The sequence below is a fragment of the Hypanus sabinus genome, chromosome 3 (assembly GCF_030144855.1).
Source record: "Hypanus sabinus isolate sHypSab1 chromosome 3, sHypSab1.hap1, whole genome shotgun sequence".
Classification (NCBI taxonomy): domain Eukaryota; kingdom Metazoa; phylum Chordata; class Chondrichthyes; order Myliobatiformes; family Dasyatidae; genus Hypanus; species Hypanus sabinus.
This window is the reverse complement of record NC_082708.1, coordinates 65,239,089-65,266,648: the sequence shown is the minus strand read 5'-3', so window position 1 is coordinate 65,266,648 and position 27,560 is coordinate 65,239,089. Positions and strand designations below refer to the sequence as shown.

The following is a 27,560-nucleotide window of genomic DNA, read 5'->3' as shown; positions in this document are numbered from 1 at the left end:
GCTACTGAAATTTCTTGGCTTTTATGTTGCCTACGTAAAAGTCTTTTTTTTGTGACTGGGCAGCAGTCGAACAAAGGAATCAGTCAGACATTTCCTTGGTCATTTGACAAATACTGCTTAGAGGTATCAACAAAACCTGGCAATTAGATAGATGCAATAACATTTTATAAAGTGGAAAAAGTGAGGATGTGTGTGGGACTTTTTTTTAAGAATGATCAAGTAGTTTAAAATTAAGTATAGTTAATGACTAACTTATTTTTTATCTTTAACATGAGCAATGTATAAACTAATTGTAAGAGTGCAGTCTGACTAAATATTTGATGGTTTATGCAATTGTTTCCTTTGAAAAGCAGAATGGCATGCATTTCCCTCAATACGTAAGTGAAATTGTTTTACTTTAAAAGCTGGCATGCTGTTGTCATTCGCTACTGATCTGAAAACTACTTGCAGCTGTTACATTTTTCACCTGCTGGAAACTTGTTTGAAACTTGCTGCTGCCATTGCCTAAGACTGTCCTCTAAATATCACTCTGATGACAGCATGAAAGCAAATTCAAATTTATTCAAGAAAACTTCCATATAAGTTGATATATGGAACCTTCCCTCACCCCCCGCACAAACACCTTTTTCTTTGTTCTTCTAGTCAGATGTGGTGGGCAAGTCTGTGGCTTCATGAACTCTTCTTCTTGGTGAAGAAACTGCCAAAGTAGCCTGTAATGCATGAGTTCACTACTTTCTTTTAATTATCTACTTTGGCAGTGGTTTGACAAAATATTAATGGTTAATTTCTGAAGCATACACCACCTATGCCTGATATGCCTAAAATTTAAAATTGTGCAGTTTAAAGCATGATTTGCTTTGGAGAATTTCCAACTCTCTTTAACTTTTAGCTATATTCAGATGATACGGAGTAACATGTTGCTCACTGATAAAGTGGAGAATCTCCTGTGATTTGTTAAAATATTTTTGTACTCTTCATAGTAAATTAAAGCTGATAACAAATGTTTATGGAATAGTTTCATGTGACTTTTATAAGTATTGACCATAAGTAGAACTACACATTAGATTTAGAGACTTACAGCATGATAACATGTCCTTCCAGCATGAGCCCAATTATACCCATGTTACTGATTAACCTGTTAACGGGTACATCATCAGAATGTAGGAGGAAACAGCTCATGGAGGAAACCACATGCAGTCACAGGGAGAGCATAAAAACCCTTACGGGCAGAGGAAGGGATTGATGCCATGTCACTGGTGTTATAAAGGTGTTTTGCTAACAGCTATACTGATGTGCTGCCACACCCACCCCTCTCCCCAACACTATAATCATTTTTCCCAAGTTTGTTTTGAAACTTGAGTATTTATTCTTGCACATGGCACAGTCCTTATTTTAAATGAGAGATTGGTATGGGAACTTCACTATGAAGTTCCCATAGCTAACGTCAAAAGGCAAGGATGCAGGAAATCTGAAATAAAAATAAGCGGAAGATATTTAGCAGAGCAGGCAGCATCTGTGAAGGGAGAAATAGATTTAACATCTTGGGTCACTGACCCAATCAGGAAAGGAAAAATGAGAATATAACTATGTTTCAGGTTACAGAAAGAGAAAGTTGGCGTGAGCAATGGAAATGACTGTGATTGGTCATATATAAAGATTTTGTAGCCAAGGGAGAAACTGTTAATGCTGTTTGAAAAAGGCAATGAAAATCGGCACACATGGTAGCGTGGTGACAAGTGTGGTTTTATTACAGTTCAGGGCATTAGAATTCGGTGTTCAATCCTGGTTTCCTGTATATGAGTTTGTATGTCGTCTCACAGGAATACGTGGGTTTGCTGTAGGTGCTCTGGCTTCATTCCACAGTTGAAAGACATTTCAGTTAGTAGGTTAATTGGTCATTTTAAATTGTCCCATGATTAGGCTAGGGTTAAATTGGGGGATGCTGACGGCACAGCTCAAAGGACTGGAAAGGTCTATTCCACGGTGTATTTCTAACTGAGCCAAATAATAAGTAAAAAGTTGTTAACCATAGCTGACCTTTCTAAAGAAATGGAATTGAGGTGCAGAACACAGCTATTGGAAGAAATCTGAAATAAAAGAGAATGCTGCAAATACTCAGGACAGGTAGAATTAGAGGTCTGAAAATAGAGGGAGAGCGAGAACAAATTTTTTAAAAAAAAAGCAGAAACAGAACATTAACTACACCTCAATAATAGCTGAAATGAAGGTGATACTCTAAACCAAAATATGAAACAAATCAGAGATTCCCTTTGGTACTTTTGTACTTTTGTACAGGGTGTTGGCAAGTACAGGACACATTTCTGGTCTCTTACGTAAGAACAACTTTGGAAGCATTCTAAGAGGGATACACCAGGCTAATTATGATCAAGACAGTTGTCCTATCAAGTGAGTTTAAATGAGTTGGATCTGATTTCTTTAGAGTTTTGGAAGAATGAGTGCTGATCTTACTGAAATATAAGATGCTAAGGTGGCATGACAGATTTTGCTATGTTTTCACAAATGGGGGAGTCTTGAACAATGGGAGCATAGATTCAGGATAAGGGTTGGTCATTTAAAACTGAGGTTTCTTGGAGACTGGTTAAACTCTGCAATTGTCTGACCCAGAGAGTTGTTGACGCTAGTTCATTAAAACTATTTAAAGTGGAGGTAGATTGGGAATTGAGGGTTGTGGGGATTTGGCACAAAGGCTTGGAATGGAACAGCCTTAATGATGTTGAGGTTGGCTTGGGGCGCCACGGTAATATAGTGGTTAGCACAATGCTATCATATCTCAGGGTGTTGGAGTTTGGAGTTCAATTCCAACGTCATCTCTAAGGAGTCTGTATGGGCCTCTCCCTGGAATGCGTGGGTTTTCCCTGGGTGCTCCTCTAAATAAAGGCTGTGTGACTTTCTGTTATTGTGTTTTTGTATGCCTGGCTGTCTTATCCCAAGCATTTAGTTGGAATATGTGACGAAAGGTGAAATATAGTTAAAGTTTAGCTTGATGAACCACACCACTTTCTATCACCTGCCTGGCTATTGAAATCTAAAAATTTGTTTATCTGAGATGATTATCAAATTATTCAAAGTAAAATGCCTCCTTGAATTATTGACAGAGATGGCATTAAAGCTTTTCCACAGACACATATGATTACTCAATTCATACATTTTGTATCCCTTAAATTCTAGTTAATTTTACAGTGGATTTTGTAATGATCAGTACAAACTTTTTACTTAAAACTTCATTTTTTTTTTCCAAACCAGATTGGCTTTGAGATGATGCTGCTCAGCTACTTTAACTCACAGAAGCCCATGTAATGAGGGAGTGTTGTTTGGGAGTTGCAGGATTTCTCCTGCAGTATTCAACATTTGGAATGATATGTGGTCTGAAGTGGACCATGCTGAAGAGGTTTTGCTCCTCTTTTTTTGAAGGCATAAATGTTCATAGGTATATTTGGTAATATGAGTGATGCATTTCCGAGTTGCTGCTGAGCTTCATTTTAATTGTACATTATAGCCATAATGGGGCTGCAGAGGAGCTACACGTATTTAAGGTGATGAATGGAATGCTAGTTAAGTAAATTGCTTTGTTCTGGATAGTAATAAGCTCCTAAGCATTGTTAGAGTTGCAAGAGAATATTTCATTACATGTTTTACAGGGTGCAAAGGCTTAAAGAGAGAAGAGGTTCTGAACTATTCTATTCACACACTACAGGTCTGATTCAGTTAGGTTTCTGGACTGTATTCATTCAAGATGAAGGAGAATCTGTGATGTTAGTGCTATTAAACATTAAAGGCAGAGGTGAAGACTTTTGGAATTCATTATTATCTGGCACTTAGCTAAGGTCTAAGTCTTACTTGTTACTTACCAGTCCAGAGTTTGCTGCATTTGTTTATAGACTGTCTCAGTAGTGATTAAGGTTTATTTGATCTCATTTTGACAAATATTGTGTTACTTTTTATGAGCAGTATTTACATCACATATCTGGTTCCTTTTGTTTTGAATGAGAGCTGTAGTAAATCTTTATCCAAATGGTCCTAATATAACTTGAGCTTGAGAGTTTGCAGAAATAATGCTTTCGATGATACTTTGTTGAACATTGAAAATAAACCATAACTGAGCAATTCTTCGTTTGTTGTTGGTATATAAGGATAACTCGGCTGGAAGCACTACTATTTCTGGCAAAAGTTTTCAGTACCACAATTAGGATGTTGTCAGAGACCTGTGGCCTTTTAACTATCCAATGTTTTCAGTTGTTTCTTGATGTCATGCAGAGTGAACAATTAGTATTGTAATGTTGGGATCTTCTAGAATAGAAATAGGTGGATCATTCATGAAATTGTTCAGGATGTGGAAGGCTTAAAAAAAAGCTTTCTTTTTGTACTGGGCTTGGTTATTATCGAATGTGGAGCTGGAAGTGAAACTTGTTTTCCTATTCGGCAAAATTGAGTCCAAGTCAGCATAAGCATTGTCATTCCCAATCCCCAACTTTTTTTCCCTGTAACCTCTTTCACATGCTCATTAACACACCCAATTTCTCCTGTCACCTAACTACAAAAAGGCCAATTTACAGCAGGCAATTAACTGACAAATCAGCTTGCGTTCTTTGATGCAGGCAGAAATCAGAGCACCCAGAGGAAACCCACAAAGGTATTCAAGAAACATGCAATCTCTACACATACACCATCCAAGATCAGGATCAAACCTGGGTCTCTGGTGCTGTTTAGCTGAAACTTTCACTGTTTTGCTACTGGTTGTGTCAAACCTGGAGACGTTTATTTTGATCCTTCAGTTCTGAGTGGTCTCTGTCTCTGTGTGTGTCTCTCTGTCTCTTTCTGTCTCAGTCCCTCTCCTTAAGCATGTCTATAGCCCTTTGGTGTCTCTTTGGGTGTACCAGTTCATGGTCGTTTCTCTATCTTCATTTAGCCAGGATTAATCCTTAAGATTGAATTTAATGATGGAGTGAAATGCTTTGAACTACAGTTGTGCTGCTATCATTGACCCAAAGTATAGCCTGATTGAGAAGTAATGGTATTGTTAATCTGCCACCGTACAAATCCCATACAGTGATGCTTTATGTTCCCATAATAATGGGACTTTTTCTGCATTGCAGTTTCCAGTCACTCTATCATATGTTCAAGGATTCTGAAAGATAAATTGACATAGGCAAGTTTGAGTAGGTTTTTCTAGCTTGTATTGGTTTTCTCACCTCCAACCTTTAGTTGTAGTGGTTTGATGACATTTGAACTCACAATCACATTATTAGACTGGATCTCTGGTCTACCATTCCGGTAGCACAGATATTATGTTTGTGTATCTGTTTTGTGATTCCAATCCTGTGTTCTTTTTTAATGAAGCTTTAAGGGGTCTTTTTCCAATTTCAAACCTGTTGTGGAATTTTGAAAAAAAAAATCACTTTCTTCTATGTATTGATTTGTTTGCAGTTCTGTGTGTTCAATATTTGACTGCATTCCATTGTAAAACATGAATTTCTTTGTAATTTGCAAAAATGTACAGAAAAGATAGTGTACGACTGCATAACTAGAGAACATATTGTCTTGGATTTGAAGATTATCTTTAAATGTATATTTGAAATTGTTGCATTTTCTTGCTATCTTGTAATAAAGTGATTCTGATCTAGGCTCCTCCCATTATGGCTTACCCAGCCACAACACCAACAGCAGTGATGGGATATGGCATGGTAAGTATTCAGAATGGCTTTTTTTAAAAAAGATTTTATCTGATCTTTCATTCCTCATTGCACAACTTTTTTATATACTGAGCAGATGTTTGTAAAAAAAATATTAAAACAGTCTTCATTTCACTTGAAGTAAATGCTATTTAAAAAAAAACAAGTTGCCACTTGTCCACATTACATGTGTAATGTGTATCTTGTAAACTGGGTATGGTGTGAACTTGGTTCTCAGATGTTGGTGGTTCTGCTGTTCACCTGTGCTGGCCAGTGATAATTGTATTATCAGACTATTCCTACTGTCTAAATCAAGACATTAAGCTTTTCTCATGATCAAAGATTCACATTCCTATTTGATGAAAAAAAAATCAGTGGGGTGTCATTGGATGTTTTACTGAATGAGTGAATCCTTAAGTGAGACTTTCTAAACTTCAGTCTGATTAAAATACTGGATGTATTTTGTATATTTTGTAATTAAAGTTTAAGCAATATAAAATTTAAATATTCTATGTAACTCCTGTAAAACAGGGGAATTTGTTCACTGAAAATGGTCCATATCAAGATTTTAAATTACATGAAGCCGCGTCATATGCTTTTGCCTCAATAACCTCGTTGATTTTTTAAAATTATTTTTTCACGTTAATTCTTTGAGAATTAATTTTATTACCTACTCAACTTTTTTGGGTAGTGATTTGTGAATTCCATAATGGCTTACTTCCATTGCCTGAGTGGCTGTCGTGCAGGGATCACCAGTAATCTTATCATCGTGTAGAAGGTGAAACCATTTGCTTGAATTGTGATTTTTTTTTGTGTGGTTATTGCCTCTCTAGGCACCTCCAATGGGAGCTATGCCTTTGATGACACAACCAACGATGATGTACACTCAGCCAGTCATGAGACCATCTAACCCCTTCAGCTCTGTACCTGGTGCCCAGGTATTTTAGTTTTATGTATATAAAATAATCGTTCAAGCAAACTGATCTATTTGACTATTTACTTAGCATTGACATGCTACAAATGCCAAACTATTGTAAAGAATTTATTTGACAATATCTTGTTTAGAATGTTGTAACACTGTACTTTGAATTTATCAGTGATGGAAGCAATGGAAATAATTACATGGCAACATTGTGCTTTTACTTACTATGAGACTGGGTTGATAATTTTAAGTCTGCTACAAAGCTGCAAATTGTGAGGGTCACTTTTTAAAAACTTAACTCTTCAAAATTTGTTAATTGCTGATAGTAGCTGAAGAAATCTCAATCTCAATTTCATTTTCATTTTGTAAGATTCTGAGTTTTAAGAGCATCCAGTTCTATAATTCTGTATGCTTTCCCATGTAAGCAAATAACCAATGGCTATTTGTTATATATTTATTGGCTATTTATTATACAAATAACCAATGGCTCCAGTATTTATTGTGTAATCTGCAAAGTCTTCATACAGGGCACTTTTATAAAATGCAAACTGTAGGGGCTGGTGGTGGGATGTGTGAAAGCTATCCTTCCACATGTTGGAGCTTTGTATGAATATTTCAGGACATGAGAGGGTGGTGGTGTTGTTGATCCGAGCACTGGAGAGTGGTACAGGGAGTGGGGTGATTATCTGTAATTTTCCCGTTGTGAATTTCTGATCTGTTCCAAATTGTGCCATGAACTATTCCAAATCCTTTTACCTTGAATTGTCTGTCTGCTTTAGTCATTGACAGGTTTTTCTGTCCTTCAAGTGCAGCTGGCTGTTTTGCAGGTCATATTGAAATTGGGTTATTATTTCTACAAGTCAAACCAGAAAGTAAGCAGTTGAAGATGGAACTTAATGCAGGCAAGTGTGAGGTGTTGCGCTTTAGTAGGACCAACCAGGTTTGGTGTCTTGCGAGTTGAACGACAGGGCACTCAGAAGTGTAATTCATTGAAGGTGACGTCACAGGTAGATAGGGTCATAAAGAAAGCTTTTGGTGCAATGGCCTTCATAAATCAAAGTACTGAGTACAGGAGACGGAATGTTATGTTTGAAGTTATTTAAGATGTTGGTGAGGCCTAATTGGGAGTACTGTGTGCAGTTTTGGTCACCTACCAACAGGAAAGATGTAAATAAAGTTGAAAGAGTACAGAGAAAATTTACAAGGATGTTGCCAGGACTGGAGGACCTGAGTTATAAGGAAAAATTGAATAGGTTGTGACTTTATCCATGAAATGCAGAAGATTGTGAGGAGTTTGGTACAGGTATACAAAATTATGAGGGATATAGATAGTATAAATGCAAGCAGGCTTTTTCCACTCAGGTTGGGTACAACGAACTAGAGGACATAGGGTAAGGATGAAAAGTAAAATGTTTAAGGTGATCATGAAAAGAACTACTTCTCTCATAGTGGTGAGAGTGTGCCGTGATGCGAGTTCAAATTCACCGTTTAAGAGAAACTTGGATAGATACATGGATATTAGGAGCTTGGAAGGCTGTGACCCAGGTGCAGGCGAAAGTAGGCAGTTTAAATGGGTAGGCATGGACGAGGTGGGCTGATGGGTTATTTGATGTACTTTTCTATGACTCTGACTCTCTATTGTTAAAGTAGAAATTTTTTTGGGTGGGGGTGCGCTAGCATTAAAGCCCAACTTAAACTAAATGCAGAAACATCCGTTCCTCACCCTCTGTTTTCCCACAACACAGTGTGAGGCAACAGCTGGTTGAGAAATTCCTTTTCAAGTCATTCTAATATCAGAAGATGCAATAGTGGTATTTCAGTATTTTCTTACAGTATTGTCCGTTATCAGGATTTAGAAACATACATGGAAAACCTACAGCATAATACAGGCCCTTCAGCCCACAATACTCTTCTGAACATGTACTTGCTTAGAAATTTCCTAAGGTTATCCATTGCCCTCTGTTCTTCTAAGTTCCATGTACCTAGCCTGACCCTATCGTATCCGCCTCCACCACTGTCGCCGGCAGCCCAGTCCACGCACTCCCCACTCTCTGCGTGTATTAAAAAAACCTGCCACTGACATCTCCTCTGTACCTACTTCCAAGCACCTTAAAACTGTGCCCTCTTGTGTTAGCCATTTCAGCCCTGGGAAAAACCCTCTGACTATCCACACGATCAATGCCTCTCATCAACTTATACACCTCTATCAGGTCACTTCTCATCCTCTGCTGCTCCAAGGACAAAAGGCTGAGTTGACTCAACCTATTCTCACAAGGCATGCTCCCCAATACAGGCAACATCCTTGTAAATCTCCTCTACACTCTTTCTATAGTTTCCACATCCTTCCTGTAGTGAGGTGACCAGAACTGAACACAGTACTTCAAGTGGGGCCTGACCAGAGTACTATATAGTTGTAACATTACCTCTCAGCTCTTCAACTCAATCCCATGGTTGATGAAGGCCAATGCACCATATGCCTTCTTGACCACAGTGTCACCCTTTGTAGCAGCTTTGAGTGTCCTATGGATTCGGACCCTAAGATCCTTCTGATCCTCCACACTGCCAGGAATCTTACCATTAATACTATATTCTGCCATCATATTTGACCTACCAAAATGACCCACCTCACATGTATCTTGGTTGAACTCCATCCGCCACTTCTCAGCCCAGTTTTGCATCCAATCAATGTCATGCCGTAACCTCTGACAGCCCTCCACACTATCCACAACACCTCCAACCTTTGTGTCATCAGCAAATTTACTAACCCATCCTTTCACTTCTTCGTCCAGGTCATTTATATTAAAAAAAAACATGAAGAGAAGGGGTCTCAGAACAGATCCCTGAGGCATACTACTGGTCACTGACCTCTGTGCAGAATATGACCCATCTACAACTTTGCCTTCTGTGAGCAAGCCAATTCTGGATCCACAAAGCAATGTCCCCTTGAACCCCATGCCTCCTTACTTTCTCAACAAGCCTTGCATGGGGTACCTTATCAAATGTCTTGCTGAAATCCATATACACTACATCTACTGCTTTACCTTCATCAATGTGTTTAGTTACATCCTCAACTTCAATCAGGCTCGTAAGGCACGGCCTGCCTTTGAAAAAGCTATGCTGACTATTCCTAATAATATTATGCCTCTCCAAATAGTCATAAATCCTCATGATCTTTTCCATCAACTTACCAACCACTGAAGTCAGACTCACTGGTCTTTAATTTCCTGGGCTATCTCTACTCCCTTTCTTGAATAAGGAAACAACATCTGCAACCTTCCAATCCTCTGGAACCTCTCCCGATGATGCAAAGATCATTGCCAGAGGCTCAGCAGCCTCCTCCCTCGCCTCCCACAGTAGCCTGTGGTACATTTCATCCAATCCCAGAGACTTGCCCAACTTGATGCTTTCCAAAAGCTTCAGCACATCCTCTTTCTTAATGTCAACATGCTCAAGCTTTTCAATCCAATAAATCATCCCTACAATCACCAAGATCAAGAAGCAAAGTATTCATTAAGTATCTCTGCTATCTCCTCTGGTTCCTTACACACTTTTCCACTGTCACACTTGATTGGTCCTATTCTCTCACGTCTTATCCTCTTTACTCTTACCTGTAGAATGCCTTGGGGTTTTTCTTAATCCTGCTTACCATGGCCTTCTCATGGCTCCTTCTGGCTCTCCTAATTTCATTCTTAAGCTCCTTCCTGCTAGCCTTACCATCTTCTAGATCTCTATCATTACCTAGGTTTTTGAACTTTTTGTAACCTTGACTAGATTTTCAACAGTCTTTGTACACCATGGTTCCTATACCCTACCATCCTTTCCCTGTCTCATTGGAACGTACCTATGCAGAACACCATGCAAATATCCCCTGAACATTTGCCACATTTCTGCCATATACTTCCCTGAGAAGATCTGTTCCCAATTTATGCTCCCAAGTTCCCGCCTGATAGCTTTGTATTTCCCCTTACTCCAATTAAACACTTTCCTAACTTGTCAGTTCCTATCCCTCTCTAATGCTATGGTAAAGGAGATAGAATTGTAATCACTATCTCCAAAATGCTTTCCCAGTGAGAGACCTGACACGTGACCAGGTTCATTTCCCAATACCAGTTCAAATACAGCCTCTCTTCTTGTAGGCTTATTTATATATTGTGTCAGAAAACTTTCCTGAACACACCTAATCTAAACTCCATCTAAACCCACTTTGCTCTAGGGGGTCTCGATCAATATTTGGGAAATTAAAATTTCCCACCGCGACAACCCTGTTACTACTACACCTTTCTAGAATCTGTCTCCCTATTTGCTTCTCGATGTCCCTGTTACTATATATGTAAAAGAAAATACCCAGTAGAGCTTTTGACCCCTTCCTGTTTCTAGTTTCCACCCACAAAGACTTCATAGACAATCCCTTGATGATTTCCTCCTTTTCTGCAATCGTGACACTATCTCTCATCAGCAGTGCCACGCCTCCACCTCTTTAGCCTCCCTACCTGTCCTTCCTGTAACATCTAAAGCCTGGCACTCTAAGTAACCATTCCTGCCTCTGAGCCATCCAAGTCTCTGTAATGGCCACAACATCATAGCTCGAAGTACTGATCCAATCTCTAAGCTCATTGGCTTTGTTCATGATGCTTCTTGCATTAAAATAGACACATCTCAAACCATCGGTTTAAGAGCATCCCTTCTCTGTCACCTGCCTATCCTCCCTCTTGCACTGTCTCCAAGCTTTCTCTATTTGTGAGCCAACAGCCTCTTCCGCTGTCTCTTCAGTTCAGTTCCTGCCTCCCCGCCCCCCCCCCCCCCAGCAATTCTAGTTTAAACTCTCCCCATTAGCCTTAGCAAACCTCCCTGCCAAGATATTGGTCCCTCTCAGATTCAAATGCAACCAGTCCCCTTTGTACAGGTCACGCCTGTCCCAAAAGAGGACCCAGTGATCCAGAAATCTGAATCACTGCCCCCTGTTCCAATCCCTCAGCCATGCATTTATCCTCCACCTCACTCTATTCCTATACTCACTGTCACATGGCACAGGCAGTAATTCCAAGATTACTACCTTTTGAGATCCTGTTCTCAACTTCCTTCCTAACTCCCTGTAGTCTGTATTCAGGACCTCCTCACTTTTTCTACCTATGTCATTGGTATAATTATGTACCATGACCTTTGGCTGTTCATCTTCCCACTTCAGGATATCGTGGACACGATCAGAAACATCCCAGACCCTGGCACCTGGGGGGCAACTTAACTCCTGGTGGAGTCGTCAGGATGCCGTCATGACAAGATTTTTGCACTGATCCTTTTGGTGATTGCTCATTGTCCGATGTGACTTGGGCATCTGAAACCTGGCGGAGCCTGCCCGTCTCCAGGTTTTTTTTTTACGAGGTCGAATTAGTAACTCGACACTCAACCCAGGCACGGATGGAGAGCATGCAAGAGAGCCAGCTGGATTTGAATTCAGGACTTCTCGCCCCGAAGTCCAGCCCTGATGCCTCTACACCACCAGCCGTCCAGAATCACCTGTCTGACCCCCTAACTATAGAGTCCCCTGTTACTGCTGCCTTATTCCTTTCCCTACCCTTCTGAGACATAGGGCCAGACTGTGCTAGAGGCGCTGCCACTGTTGCTTCCCCCAGGTAGGTCGTTTCTCTCCCCCCCACCCCCCCCAACAGTACTCAAACAGGAGTACTTATTGTTAAGGGTACAGCCACAGGGGTACTCTGTAGTATCTGTCTCTTGCCCTTCCCTCTCCTGACTGTTACCCACTAATCTGTCTTTTGAGTCCTCGGTGTGACTACTAGCCTATAGCTCCTCTCTATCACCACCTCACTTTCCCTGACCAGGCGAAGGTCATCAAGTTGCAGCTCCAGTTCCCTAACCCGGTCCCTAAGGAGCTACAGCTCGATGCGCATGGTGCAGATGTGGCCTTCAGGGAAGCTGTGAGTCTCCCAGACTTCCCACATCTGACAGCCACTACAGAACACTGGCCTCACAGACATACTTCTTGTTTCTATGCTTCACCTACCTGGACTCAACCCATTATCACGGAAGCTCCATTGAACCAAAGCCTTCCTTTTCTGTCGCCCACTACTCCCCTGCCTGCTCTGTAAAGCTCTCTCCTTTTAAGCTTCGCGCTGGTCTAACTCATTGATGTTCACACACTTGCGCAGGCGATCTTGATCAAACCGCTTAAGAAAATTCTGCCCTCTTTTAAACTCTTCGTGCGGGTCTAACTTGATGACATCCACACGGTTGCGCAGTCGTCCCTCGATCTTTGATTTCTTTCATTCCATTCTCTTCTACTGCTTATCATAAATCTGCACTCAACATGCAAGCTGAGAATTTGTGATGGAAGCTTTGCTGTTAGTGACGCTACGCTGCAGGGTAGAGCAGAATACATAAGTACCTGGACTACTTTTATAAAGAAAAAACTGGAAGGTAATTAATACTGAAAAAAAAAGATTCTGGAGATTGCATATGACAATATTTTTAGATAATCATCTCTGGATTTTTTATTTTGTTCAAAAAATTAATAGCTTTCTTTCACTCTGAAGAAAATTTCCAGAGATGTGGAGGCTTGTGGCAGAGATTTCTATTATCCTAATGTCTTTTGATTCCTTGCATCAGTTAAAGGAATTCGGTGTTGTCAAGCAGGTTTGAACTGACTGTTTGACCAAAGAAACTTAAGAAAGTAAATCAGGAAGTAAAAATTGTCAGTAAATTTGGATATATTTCACGGAGAGGGATTTGATCTTTCAAAACAAAATGGACCATAAATATGTGATTAGAGTAGAAGGTCTGATATAACATCCGGGGAATACTTTAAATAAATAATTGAAAGAATTAGATTCCATATTGAGTTAGATTACGGAGTCACTACTGTATACAGGCAGTCCCTGAGTTACGAATGTCCGACTTACGAACAACTCGTGCTTACAAATGGAGGGAGGAGAACGCTGTCCGCCATTTTAAGTCTGATCACGATGCAATCTGCCATTTTAAGTTGTTGCCATTAACACTGTGTTGAGTGTGTAACTTTGTATTAGGCTTAAATATTTCTTAGCAAGATTCACCCTGACCCCCCCCCCCCCCCTTCCTGTCAGCACCGCCCCCACTTGTTTCATTTAACCTGTCTCAGTGCGGGTGGACTTTAATAGACAATAGACAGTAGGTGCAGGAGTAGGCCATTCAGCCCTTCTAGCCAGCACCGCCATTCACTGTGATCATGGCTGATCATACACAATCAGTACCCCGTTCCTGCCCTCTCCCCATATCCCTTGACCCTGCTATCTATAAGAGCTCTATCTAACTCTCTCTTGAATGCATCCAGAGACTTGGCCTCCACTGCCTTCTGGGGCAGAGCATTCCACATATCCACCACTCTCTAGGTGAAAAAGTTTTTCCACATCTCTGTTCTAAATGGCCTACCCCTTATTCTTAAACTGTGGCCTCTAGTTCTGGACTCACCCATCAGCAGGAACATGCTTCCTGCCTCCAGTGTGTCCAATCCCTTAATAATCTTACATGTTTCAATCAGATCCCCTCTCATCCTTCTAAATTCCAGTGTATACAAGCCCAGTTGCTCCAATCTTTCAACATATGACAGTCCTGCCATTCCGGGAATTAACCTTATGAACCTACACTGCACTCCCTGCACTACTCTGCCCCCAATACCATGTGCCCTAATTTTGCCCACTAATCTCCTATGTGGGGCTTTATCAGAAGCTTTCTGGAAGTCCAGGTACACTACATCCACTGGCTCTCCCTTGTCCATTTTCATAGTTACATCCTCAAAAAACTTCGGAAGATTAGTCAAGCATAAATCCATGCTGACTCGGACTGATCCTTCTACTGCTATCCAAATGTATCGTAATTTCCTCTTTTATAATTGACTCCAGCATCTTTCCCACCACTGATGTCAGGCTAACCGGTCTATAATTCCCTGTTTTCTCTCTCCCTCCTTTCTTGAAAAGTGGGACAACATTAATCACCCTCCAATCAGCAAGAACTGTTCCTGAATCTATAGAACATTGGAAAATGATTACCAATGCGTCCACGATTTCTAGAGCCACCTCTTTAAGTACCCTGGGATGCAGACCATCAGGTCCTGGGGACTTAACAGCCTTCAGACTCAACAATCTATCCAACACCGCTTCTTGCCTAGTATAAATTTCCTTCAGTTCATCCTTTACCCTAGTTCCTTTGGCCACTATTACATCTGGGAGATTGTTTGTGTCTTCCCTAATGAAGTCAGATCCAAAGTACCTGTTCAACTCTTCTGCCATTTCCTTGTTCCGCATGATAAATTCACCGGTTTCTGTCTTCAATGGCCCAATTTTACAATTTTTTTGCTATTCACATACCTAAAGAAGCTTTTACTATCCTTCTTTATATTCTTGGCTAGTTTACCTTTGTACCTCATTTTTTCTTGGCATATTGCCTTTTTTTGTTGCTCTTTAAAATCTTCCCAGTCCTCCGGCTTCCTGCTCATCTTTGCTATGTTATACTTCTTCTCTTTTATTTTTATACTGCCCTTTACTTCCCTCATCAGCCACGGCCGCCCCTTACTCCCCTTAGGATCTTTCTTCCTCTTTGGAATGAACCGATCCTGCACCTTCTGCATTATTCCCAGAAATACCTGCCATTTCTGTTCCACTGTCTTCCCTGCTAGGGTATTGTTCCATTGAACTTTGGCCAGCTCCTCCCTCATAGCTCCATAGTTCCCTTTGTTCAACTGTAATACTGACACATCTGAATTTCCCTTCTCCTTCTCAAATTATAGGCTAAAACATATCATACTATGGTCACTACCTCCTAATGATTCCTTTACCTCGAGGTCCCTGATCAAATCTGGTTCATTGCACAACACTAAATCTAGAATTGCCTTCTCCCTGGTAGGCTCCAGTACAAGCTGTTCTAAGAATCCATCTCGGAGGCACTCTACAACCTCCCTTTCTTGGGGTCCAGTACCATTCTGATTCTCCCAGTCTACCTGCATGTTGAAATCCTCCATGACAACTGTATCACTACCTTTGCGACATGCCAATTTTAACTCTTCATTCAACTTACACTCTACATCCAGACTGCTGTTTGGGGGCCTGTAGATAACTCCCATTAGGATCTTTCTACCCTTAGAATTTCTCAGTTCTATCCATACTGACTCTACATTCCCAGATTCTATGTCCCCCCTCGCAAGGGACTGAATATCATTCCTCACCAACAGAGCCACCCCACCCCCTCTGCCAGTCAGTCTGTCCTTTCGATAAGATGTATATCCTTGAATATTCATTCCCCAGACCCTGTCCGCTTGAAGCCATGTCTCAGTTATTCCCACAACACACCCGGGAACCCGGGGCAGCAGAGGACCCGCGGCTGCTGCTGAATCTGCAGTTTTCTTTTCCGTTGACAGAAAACGATTGCGATTGAAAATGAAGTGGAAATAATAAAGTGATTGGAAAGAGGTGAAACGCCATCAGTCATTGGAAAAGCGTTAGGCTACAGTCTGTCAACAATCGGAACAATTTTAAAGGATACGGGTAAAGGATAAAGTGAGAATAATGAAGTATGTGAAAGGCCCTGCCCCTATGAAAGCTACAGTTATTACTTGTGTTTTATATGCATAGAAACATGAAATATATACTGACAAACATTTGACTAACTGACGCTAAATAATACCGAATGTACCTGTTCCGAATTACATACAAATCCGACTTAAAGACGGACTCAGAAACGGAACTCGTTCGTAACCCAGGGACTGCCTATATCTTGGAACTTGTATGTACAACTCAGTGAACATAATGTAACATGTTCAGGATTTTGTTTACTGGTTCCGTTACTGGAAAAAATGCAGCAGTGCACCCGTGCACACTATGGATGAACAAGGAACTTCTAATATCACCTATGGGAAACTCGCACATTATGGGGGGGGGGGGGGGGGGTCAGCGTTGGATTCCTAGAAAACTCCAAATATTACTTTCTGTAATGTAAAGCTGCATAATCTGTGCATCCATCAAGAAATCTGAAGTGGGAAATTATTTTTTTTCTTTCATGAGTTCCATAAGAATAAATTTTATACCATGTCTCATTGTTGGGGTAATTATTTATAAATTCTGTAGAAGTGAATTTCTGTTACCTGAATAACTTTAATGTGGGGGTCACATGTATAGATTTTTCATGATTAACATGACGTGGCTGTCATATTTCCCAGATTTAGAATAAAATTTTGTCACTTCAAATCATGACTCATTATATTACTGATTGTTGATGTGAAGATGGGTAAAATGGGTATTTTTGGGCAGGGCTGATAGTTTTCTGCTTGTGTTCCTCTTTTTTAAAAATAAACATTTTTAGACATTTTCCTGGTTGTTGTTCTTCAGCTACAGAATTAAAAATGTTTATTCTGTTTCTGATTTTCTTTGACCCCTTTGAGTAATGCTTTACTATGTAATGGATCTTTCCAGATGCTTGTCAAATGTGTTAAACAGCAATGGTGGTGCTAAGTTCTGCCTCCTACTTTTCCTGTGAAATACCTGACGGGAAATCTGTAACTTTTTTTTTAAGCAATGAACCAGGGTATTAATGTGCTGCATAACCGTCACTTACCTTTTCAAACAACTTCTTGGAGAAATGTTAAGCATATTTAATTTTATTTGTAACCTCTTTTCCTTTATTTCCCTTTGTTTAGCACCCTAAATACATCAAAGACTTGTACAGTCTTTTTCAAGGATGAGTGGCACAGTGCAGTTGTGAGTGTAGCAAAAGTGAAGCCCTATTTCAAGAATCGTCAAATGAGTATTGTGATATTGTCAGAGATTGAGGGGAGACTTCATAGAAGTTTATAAAATGTGTATTTAATGTAATATTGCAAATATATTTGATTAAGTATTCTTTGTCTAATTAATTACAGGTTGTATGTACAAACAAATTTCATAAAGTATTGTATAGTATTTAGCATAGTATGTGTATAGTGCTTAAAGTAAACAAGTTAGCCTTGGGCTCCTGTCTTTTTCTCAAATTAATTTTATGTTTTGGAGTTACAAACTGTAACAGATAGATGGGGTAAAAAGGCAGAATCTTTTCCCAGGGTATGAATGTCAAATCCTAGAGGGCATAGGACATACAAAAGGCAAGAGGGAAAAGTTTAAGGGTGATGTGCAAGACACGTTTATTTACACAGAGGATGATAAATGCCTGGGATAGATTGCCAGGGGTAATGGTGGAAGCAGGTCTAATGGTGACATTTAGAAACTTTTAAATAGAAACACAAATATGCACAAATAGATGGATATGGTGCAGGCATAAGGGACTAGTTTTATTGGCATCGTGTCAGCTCAGGCAGTCTGAAGGGCCTATTAGTGTACTGCTGTGAGTACATTTGGCAGTAGAAATCTTGGAGTTGTCACCACCCCCCCTGCCCACCAGCCAGGCATTTCTATTGCCCCCAACTGCTGTCAACTTTATTATACACCAGTAATTGCGCACTTGGCCACTTTAGTAGATCCACTGTACACCTGATTATTAATAAAAATATCAAATCACCCAATTATTGGCAGCAATACCGTCCATTAGAGCAGGCAGACGTGGTCAAAAGTTTCAATTGTTGTTCAGACCAGACATCAGAATGAGAAAGAAATGTGATCTGTGTGACTTTTGCTGTAGAATGATTGTGACAGATATTGTGGTTTGAGCATTTCTGAAATTGCTGATTCCCAGAGATTTTTTAGCACAATAATCTCTAGATGTACAAAGAATGGTGTGAAAAACAAATCCGGTGAGCAGCAGTTCTTTGGGTGCATCTTTGAATACACAACATGTCGAACTTTGACGTAGATGGCTATAGCAGCGGAAGATCACACTGAGTTCCACCTGTATCCCTGTTGCATTGATGGTGAGGACCTACATGTACACAGATGACTGAAGCACCAACAGAAAGGCTGTGTACAGAGTTGCCTCTGCTTCCTGAGGAGGTTGAAGTCCTTTGGAGTATGTAGGTTTCTCCTTCACACGTTCTACCAGTGTGTTGTCGCCAGTACAGTCTTCTATGCAGTGGTATACTGGAGCAATGGCATCACCACAGGCTGCCAACAGGCTGATTAGTAAGGCTGGCTGTGTTTATCGGAGTCAAACTGGACACGCTGGAGGTTATGGTAGAACAAAGAACCCTATGGAAAATTGTGACAATTCCAGGCAATGTTTCTCACCCTCTGCACGCCACCTTAGTTGAACAGAGGAGCACATTTAGTAATAAACTAAGCAAATGGTGCTGCTCATTACCCTCAGTCATTAGACTCTATAATGAGGCTGGGGAAGTGATGATACCCTCCTGTTAAGATTGTTTGTGGTAACTTTTTTTATTCTTTCCACTTCTCTTCTAATATTTATACCTGTGCACTTGTAATATGACTGTGACATTGTAATTTTATGTGGAGAAAAATAAAGTATCTATCTATCTATCTATCTAAAGAGGGTACTGAGTGTGCATGGCCTTTATTAACTGACAGATTAGTGGAGTCTGACAGTTGCATTTAAATTCTAATAATACAAAGTCTCTGCTTTGTTTTTGGTAAAAGATGTGATCTGGTAATGATCATGAATTGTGTTTTGCAGAGTTTCTGTTTTTTGGCCAATGTTAAATTTTGCAGTCTTCCATTGACAAGAATGGAATTTGTTTCGTGGAGAGGAAAGATTGCAGATGCTGTAATCTGGAGCGAGGATCAATTATCAGCCTATTCAAGGAATTCATTGATCAAGCAGCAACTGTGGAGGGAAAGGAGCTGTTGATGTTTTAGAAGAGCCTTGACCCCAGACCTCAACTTCCCTTTGCTTCTACAGCTGCTGCTTGCTCTGCTGAGGTCCTGCTGCAGCTTTTTTTCAGATTACAGCATTTGCATTCTGCTGTCTCTTATCATTACTTGGGTTGAATTTATTCTACAGTATTCTATAGAAGTCTTAAATTGCATATTTCTCAGAGTAAGTGCTAACAAATCTGGCTGACCTTTCAGTTCTGCACAAATCAGTTGCTTCTACTTGCATTTATGAGTTAGTATTCCCTTGCAGTAAAATTTGACCTATAGTACGATCACAGGGCATGCAGAGTGGAACAAATTGTAAAGAGGATAGAGTGCAAGACAGATGTTTGAAAGGAGGCTTTATCTTTGTAAGGTACTTGGAGATTAATTTTCGTGCTTAACTCAGAGGTTTACATGTCAGGCAATTGCACACTGTAAAGGGCATTTTCACTAAGATCAAGCTAGCCTTGTCTGGCATCCCTCTGTTGATAGTTACTGATTGAAACTATGCAACATCAACCATCGTGTTGATGACAACTTCTCTCCTGGAAAGATGAGCCAAGCACTGGGATTTGTGCAGAGCCACTTAGGTGCTGGATTCCTCAATGGTTCTACACATTGAGCATGGGCTTTCTGATGGATGCATTAAGCATTTCATTCTGCATAGTCCTCTAACCAGCATGAGATTTCTGTGGTAAACAATTTTATAGATGCCTTTCTGAATGGATTATCCTATCTTTTGCCCTGGATGCTGAGTATCTGTAACCCTCATGATACATCTCAGTTCCATACCTTTCAATGACAATGAATATCAGTAGCTGAGCCGATGGCTGAGCATGAGGAATCAAGTGACTGAGTTTTCATTGTTGATAATATTTCAATCTGGCTTTTCTAAGTTTGAATTCTTTGATATTTAAATAGAGAAAAGGCTATCTTTGGTGTGTACTGTACTTTCCTGCTGCATCTCTACAGAATAGACCTTTATGTCATGTGCAATAGTTAAGGATATAGGTTTCAAACTTTGTCTTCCACACTTTGCATTGGGGTTATTTGAACTACAGGTTATTTCTTACTGTTTTCTGATTGCAAAGTGGCCTACTTTTTGTCTTGTGGAATAAAAAGCAGTTTATAAAACTGGGGATTTTTCAAGTAATGTTTTCCTGAAATTCACACTCCCAAAGTTGAAGCAATGTACACAAGTGTAATGTATATGGAATTTGAAGATAATTATTAGTAATAGGACCTGAATGATAAAATGCTGGTAGGCAAATGATGGGGTATAATGAATTAAGCAGAACAATATCCAGTAATGTTAGGATAAGGCATTTGAAGATGGAGTCACAGGCAATGCTCAGTTGTGATAGATCACTGAAGAATTTGTGCTCAGCTTGTGACAGTGGCTGCTGGGGCTTCTGCTTCCACTGCCTGTTGCATGTATCCCCGAATTAGAGTTGCAATACCTAACATAGAAGAAGGCCTTCTATAAATTGACATTTTCCTATTTTTGAAGAGGTGCAATGTGGGTCATTCTAACTGGAATTGATACTGACACTCTGGTAACGTATCAAATTACGACTAACTGCACTATTGATAGATGGATAATGAAGCAATTATAATGCCACACCATTAACAACAGCCTACCCTGTGATCACTGGATGCAAGTTAATAGTTTGCTGTGCTTGCTGTAGGCACTTTCTGAATAAGACTTTCAGCCCCCTCACTCAAATTCCTAAATTGTTCCATGTAATTTGTTCAAATACAAACACTTGCCACTTTGGGTAGGCAGGCAGTGTGTATATTTCAGTGTTGAAATTATTTGTTATTACCTGAGTGGGCTACTTGTTTCTCTCCTACGGATTAGCACCATGCTTTCATGAATTTGAATTACAAGGCTATGTACCAATACCATAATATGATTGGAAGTTGTGATATGCTTTGGCCTACATTGAGGTAAAATCCCACACAGATCCATGCAGGAATGTTATAACTGTATGGAGACACTTCAGCTTTGTTGAAAGTGTTAAAGCATAGTAGTGTGAGGATAAATTTATTCAAAACCTTAGCTAGACCATGAATTGTTATTTCAAATAAAGCAGTTATTGAGGTTTACAGAAATAAGTCCACATTCTGTGATTTTAATAGCAATTGATGAAATTTTGTTTAAAAATTGAATCATATTTTAACCAGGATGATGAGATTTGAATTGTTATTACCATAAACAATTTTCATTGTATTAGATGGTCTTTTATCAATTGCATAGTTGTTGCTGAGCTGCAGATTCTTCCAACAATTTTGCTAGAGATCTGAAGTAATGCAACATGGTTTAGTGACAATATACACTTTTTGAGTTTATTGTCATTTGTTCATGAAATACAGTATAGAGTGTAGAATCTCCTGGGTGATGGTGCATAGCCAAAATGTGAATTGGTAGGTTAAAGATATAAAAACGCATGTCAAAATATTTATTCAAGGGATTGATAATGACCCATTGAGAGTCCTCGTGTATGGAAGATGTAACACCAGTAGTTACAGGTAAAAGCTTTTTTCCCCAAACCTCCCAAGAAATAGGATTGCACCAAGCTGTACAAAAAAGCTGGATGAACTCAGCAGGTCGGGCAGCATCTGTTGAAAGAAGCAGTCAATGTTTCAGGTCGAGACCCTTCATCAGGACTAAAGGAGGGGGCAGGGGCCCTATAAAGAAGGTGGGCGAAGGGTGGAAAAACAGTCAGAGGAAAGATCAAAGGGTGGGGGGATGGGAAGCAGGGAGGGGATAGGCAGGAGAGGTGAAGAAGGAATCTAAGGGGAAAAGCACTATGGGTAGTAGAAGAAGGCAGAGTCATGAGAGATGATAGGCATTTAGAAGAGGAGACAGAGTGAAGGTGGGATGGAGGAAGGGAAGGGAGAATTCCGGAAGTTGGAGAATTCAATGTTCATACCAAGGGGCTGGAGACTACCCAGACGCTATATGAAATGTTGTTCCTCCAACTGAAGTTTGGCCTCATCATGGCAGTAGAGGAGGCCATGTATGGACATATCATATGAAGGAGAGTTGAAGTGAGTGACAACCAGGAGATCTTGTCTGTTGTGGCGGACGGAGCATAGGTGCTCGACGAAGCGGTCCTCCAGTTTGCGTCGGGTCTTGCTGATGTAGAGGAGGCCGCACCAGGAGCACCAGATGCAATAGATTACCACAGCAGACTCACAAGTGAAGTGTTGCCTCACCTGAAAGGACTATATGAATTAATAAATTATCAAATAGTTCATCGAATTATTTCTCTTCATATGCCATGAAGTGTTTGTATTGTTCAATATATTGTCTAGTCTACTAAATATGCCAAGAACAAATTAAATACTTTAAAATATTTTCTCCAATTCTGAGAAGGAATCAGCTGAAGGTTTCATTTCAGTATAACCATTTTAACCACTACATGGTCTTTAAATGAGTAGCATATCCTATAATAAAAATAAACAATGCTGAGGATACTCAGCAGGACAGGTAGCATCTACGAATGAAAAAAGTCAATGTTTGTGTACAGTGAGCCTCCATCCTGATTTTTAACTTTCAGATTTCCAGTATCTACAGTACTTTGTTTTCAACAATTTTTCTTATTTCCATTCCTAGTTAATATATGATTATTTATCTTCCCTTGTCCCATGTTGAAAATAGAGGGAGATAGTAGAATGGGAGAATGAGCTATTTTAGAACAGCCACTTTCATCTGCAGCACTTCCCACCTGCAACTAAACAATCAGTAGACCAGAGCTTTAATTCTGGCTTCCAACATAGATTCCATTCATTTGCTACTGATTTCACCTCTCTACTATCTGTTCTTTTACATTCTGTTTTCTCAATCACAATAACTGCTCACTTTCTCCTCTGAGATGTAGCCTATTTTAACAGCTTTGCAGTCCATTGATTGCTGAGACTGTCTCCCTCCCCTTTACTAATACCTATTAGTCTTTTGCTGATTTTGTTTCCATACACTTCTTTGAAACTACAGGTTTTATTTGAGGACCTATTGAAGATGCTGTGCAAGTTCCAGTTTTCTGTTCCCTTCATTAAACAAAGTAGATTTTATTACCTGTGAAAAGATGATCACTTACTGTACATTGACTGGGAATGTTTCACATTACTTTCCTACTTTTGATTTTGTTCCTTTTTGACCAACTGTAGCATTTATCATTCAGAAAGATGGGCAACAGATGTCTCTGCAGTTTACCTGTTTAAATTTCACTTTCCCCTTTTATCCCTCCATGTAAGGAAAGCCATGGTATTATCGGATGATTTTCCCGATTTTAGTATCTTTTATAGATATTCTTAATCTTTTTTAAAAGTAAATAATGTACATTAAATATGAGAAAACACTTCAAATATATATTTCATGCATTCAGATGCTAAGTTGTAAGAATCTGTCATTCAAGTTTTATCAGGAAATAACATTTTGAATTGTGTATTGCAATAGTATTTTGATTAATAAACGCTTGCCACTTCTATGTCATCACCTTATGGTGATGATTTTGTTGAGAAGTTAACTGCTGAAACCTTAATTTTAACCGTAATCTTTTTTTAAACTAAGTATGCTGGCACAAAAATTGATTCCTTGAAAAATCTTGCTGTCATTCCTAAAATGTCAATGGGTTTTGGCATTGCTGTCACTGATTTCCTTGTTCTTTTCTTCACATTTTCTGCTTCCACATTCTTCACTTTCTGAACTAGTTATCTACAGCCTCAAGTCCTTCTAGTCAAAGTCCTCCTAGAGCTCCTGGAAAGGATCCATTTGCAGAGCTCTCTCTCAAGGACTTCTTATAAAACAGACAAGGTATTCATGGCGTGATATGTATGCTTCTGTATACTACATTCAGCAGTGAACAGAATTGTTTCTAAAACTATCAACGAAGCTGCTACGTTAGCATTGCTGTTAAAGTTTTCTGAAATATTTAATTATTTTGCTAGTTATGTTATTGCATGAATATTGTGGTGTAGTTTGGTGCAGTTGTGCTTTGTCGCCATGTATAATGTTGATTTACTTTTGTGAATAGTGCATGTAGAAATTAGCATGTAATGTTTTTATCATGGAGTTCTTACCTCGGCAACCACTTCAACAGAAGTGGGTCCTGTTACCCACTTTAAACATGCGTCTGTGTTTAATTTTCCACTATAGTTAATTTCCTGTCACCTGATAGTTTGAAATGTACTTCACAAAATGATGCAAAGGATTTTCAAGTACACATAATGTCAAATACTTCTATAGTAATAGTATCATTATTACTCAGTTTATTACTGCAGTTTTGGATAATCAGTATGACCATGTATTCTGGTCAGACATTGTATTTTAAAACAAAATCTGTTTGATCTTGCTTGTAATCTTATGTGGAGTATATTATAGTTGCTTTCATTCTTCTGAGTTTCAGAAGGTCAAAAAACTCATCAGTGTTGATAATTGAATCAAAATCATTTGAAGTTCAACTAAGCTGTAATGGAAGAAAATTATTTTGTGAGATATACTTTTAGGGTGAACTGCACTGTACTTTTTAAGTAAAGAATAAAACAATTTCTGAATGGCATGAGTAAGTTTACCCAGTAATTTTTAGCTGAAAATAACGTGCTGTTTTTCATTTTGTTTTGTTTTCAGATGCAATTTATGTAGTGGTATCAAATGGATAGATTCTGAGAAGATGAGTGCTAAGCAGCAAATTTTTTATTCTTCATGCAAAATATTCGCTGTTGTGAAACTATCTTCCATAAAGATGACCTCAGTAAGGAAGTTAAAACAAGGCAGAATGATCAAGATGGGACGTTTTCTTGAAAGCAAATGTTGATGGACAAACTTCAACAGCAGAGGGAAAGGCTTTTGTTGGAGTGATGACTGATTTAATCAGGATTTTAATTGGTGCAACCAATTATGCTCCACAGTACAACATTTTGTTCCATTGTTGAGTCAAACCTCTTAATTTAGAAATGGTGGCTTGAAGAACACGTAGGATCTACAACTATATGAAACAACTGCTGGAATGTAAATTATCAGGAATTGGTGAGGTATTCTTTGAAAAGCAGCAGTAAATTATGTAAACTGTTAATTTTTTTCACAAACATGCTAAAATTATTAATTCATAATTTTACACTTTATTCAAGTTTTGCAGTAGACATTCCTTGTGTACTATATTTATTTATGACTGTCAGATTAAGTAACAAAATTGCATCAGATGCTTCCCGTGAGGATTAATATAGATGTGCATGATTCATCAATTGGATGAAAACATGAGTTTGAATGAAAAATACAGTTAATTGAAAGATGAAGCACTAATTATTCTACAAATCAGTTTACTTATTCCTAGTACAATTATTTGTAGCCAGAACCAAAATCTTCAGTTTATATGGAATTTAGAATGAATAATGTATTAATCAATGTAGTTAATTCTGTGCCTAGGAGTTTGCGAGGGAACAGTTATCGACATGCAAAGCACGACATTTGTATTTTGGCATTAGCATAAATGGGAAGGCCATTTTTATTACTCCATGCTCAGTTTATCATTATTTTACATCCAAGTTTGATGCTGCCTTTCCTAGAATGTAAGGAATTGCCTTCAGTTCACAAATATCCTCTACCTCCAATGGACTCCAAATCATTTGGAGATCTCAGAACACTAGAAAAATTTGTTTAAATGTCCACACATGGTGTCTTCACTGGTTCTGAGAAGATTTGTTTACACATAGTTGGATATGAGAGAATAGTTTCTGTGTAGATTTTTTTTTTGAAAAGTAACACAGTAAAGCACTGTTGATCGGTGCTTCATTGTATATAACATAAATTCTGTCCACATTAGTGGTGTGAAGGGTAGTTTGAGCTTAAGGCAATTCAGTACATGAACTTAGCAAAATTTTGCTGCATTGTCTTTGCAGAATATATTTTGTTTAAAAGAAAAATTGTATGTAGGAGAAAATTGGTGGATTTTCAAATAAAGAGCAGCTTTCACTGAAATTTTGTTACCAGCTAGGTCCAAGTTACATCATCTTGATTACAAAAGATCCTGTGCATGGATGTAACAACTCTGCATTATTTAATAAAAGAATTAAGCTGTTATAGGTAAGCTGTCATGGCATCTCAATCTTTTACAATATTAGGCTCTGTGTCAGAATTTTATATTTGTGCTCATTTGTAATGATCTCAAGCTTTGTCTATTTCAAGGAAATAATAGAAACCACATGGTATTTATCATCAGTAGTTACAGATAGCAATAATTTTCATTTTTGTATCTATTTGTAAGGAATCCCTTTTTAATCACCTTTTTTTAAAATCAAAAAACGAGACAAGATTTGGGTGCTACTGACTGCAGGGTGTGCAGAGGAAAGTAATTTATGGTGGACCTTTCGCGTTAAAAATAATTCTCTTAACATTGGCAATCTTCTGTACAAACATGTGTTCTTTAGTCTAGTGATCTCAGTATTTTTGCTCAGGGGCTGCTCTTGGGTTGTGAATTTTTGACAAGGCAAGTCGTATCTGGTTGATACAAATATTTTGAAAAAAATGTGAAAATATTAGTGTCTATTAATATTCTCTATAGGGACATGCAGTAGATATTTAACAATGTTCTATGGCAGATTTGATTCTTTGGTGATGGCCCCGTACTTGTATTACATTAGGGCAAGTTTGAAGGTTGTCCAGATTTTGCTGCACACGGCACAAATCTCCTCACTACTGGAGTTGCATATTGAGCTGACCACTGCACAATCATTGACAAACATCTTCCCCATCATGATTTTGACATATTAACTATTGGTGGAGCCTACAATATTGTTCCAAGGAGCTTGTTCTGCAAAGTTCTGGGTTTTAAATGACTGACATTCAATAATAGCTATCTTCTGTGTTGTTAGGTATCATGTCAAGTGAATGTTTGTCCTTCAGTTTTATTTTATTAAAACGATAGTTTATCATGAATGCTCAATGGCAATTAACATGTAAAGGACTTTAAGCAGACTGACCACCATACGCAATCAAGGTACAAGGATTTTAAAAGCAAATAGATTGATCACTGTCTCCTCAGGTTATAGGAGGGAGTCGTGATCCAGCTGTTCTGAGCCCTGATCAGATACTACCTGGAGGGCAACGTTCTGATTTAGGCCCTTACATTCAGTAGAGATACCTCCGTACGGATTATTCAACTAGAT

The 27,560-nt window shown here is 39.1% G+C and overlaps 1 protein-coding gene across 35 annotated transcripts in view; it reads left to right on the top strand.

The window, feature by feature from the left end:
* picalma (phosphatidylinositol binding clathrin assembly protein a) overlaps positions 1–26,477 on the top strand; it is a 136,743-nt gene extending 110,266 nt beyond the window's left edge. For 5 of the 35 annotated variants that reach the window (XM_059964548.1, XM_059964545.1, XM_059964542.1 and 2 more), the window contains 4 exons: positions 351–377; positions 5,643–5,702; positions 6,524–6,628; positions 16,016–16,512. In XM_059964548.1, coding sequence (XP_059820531.1) covers positions 351–377; positions 5,643–5,702; positions 6,524–6,628; positions 16,016–16,057 — 234 coding nt within the window. In that variant the 3' untranslated portion in view covers positions 16,058–16,512. Of the gene's footprint in view, positions 1–350; positions 378–2,295; positions 2,407–5,642; positions 5,703–6,523; positions 6,629–16,015; positions 16,518–25,026 lie in introns of those variants that run through there. The other 30 variants (XM_059964562.1, XM_059964560.1, XM_059964555.1 and 27 more) reach the window with 22 other exon arrangements.
* Positions 26,478–27,560: the final 1,083 nt, after the last annotated feature.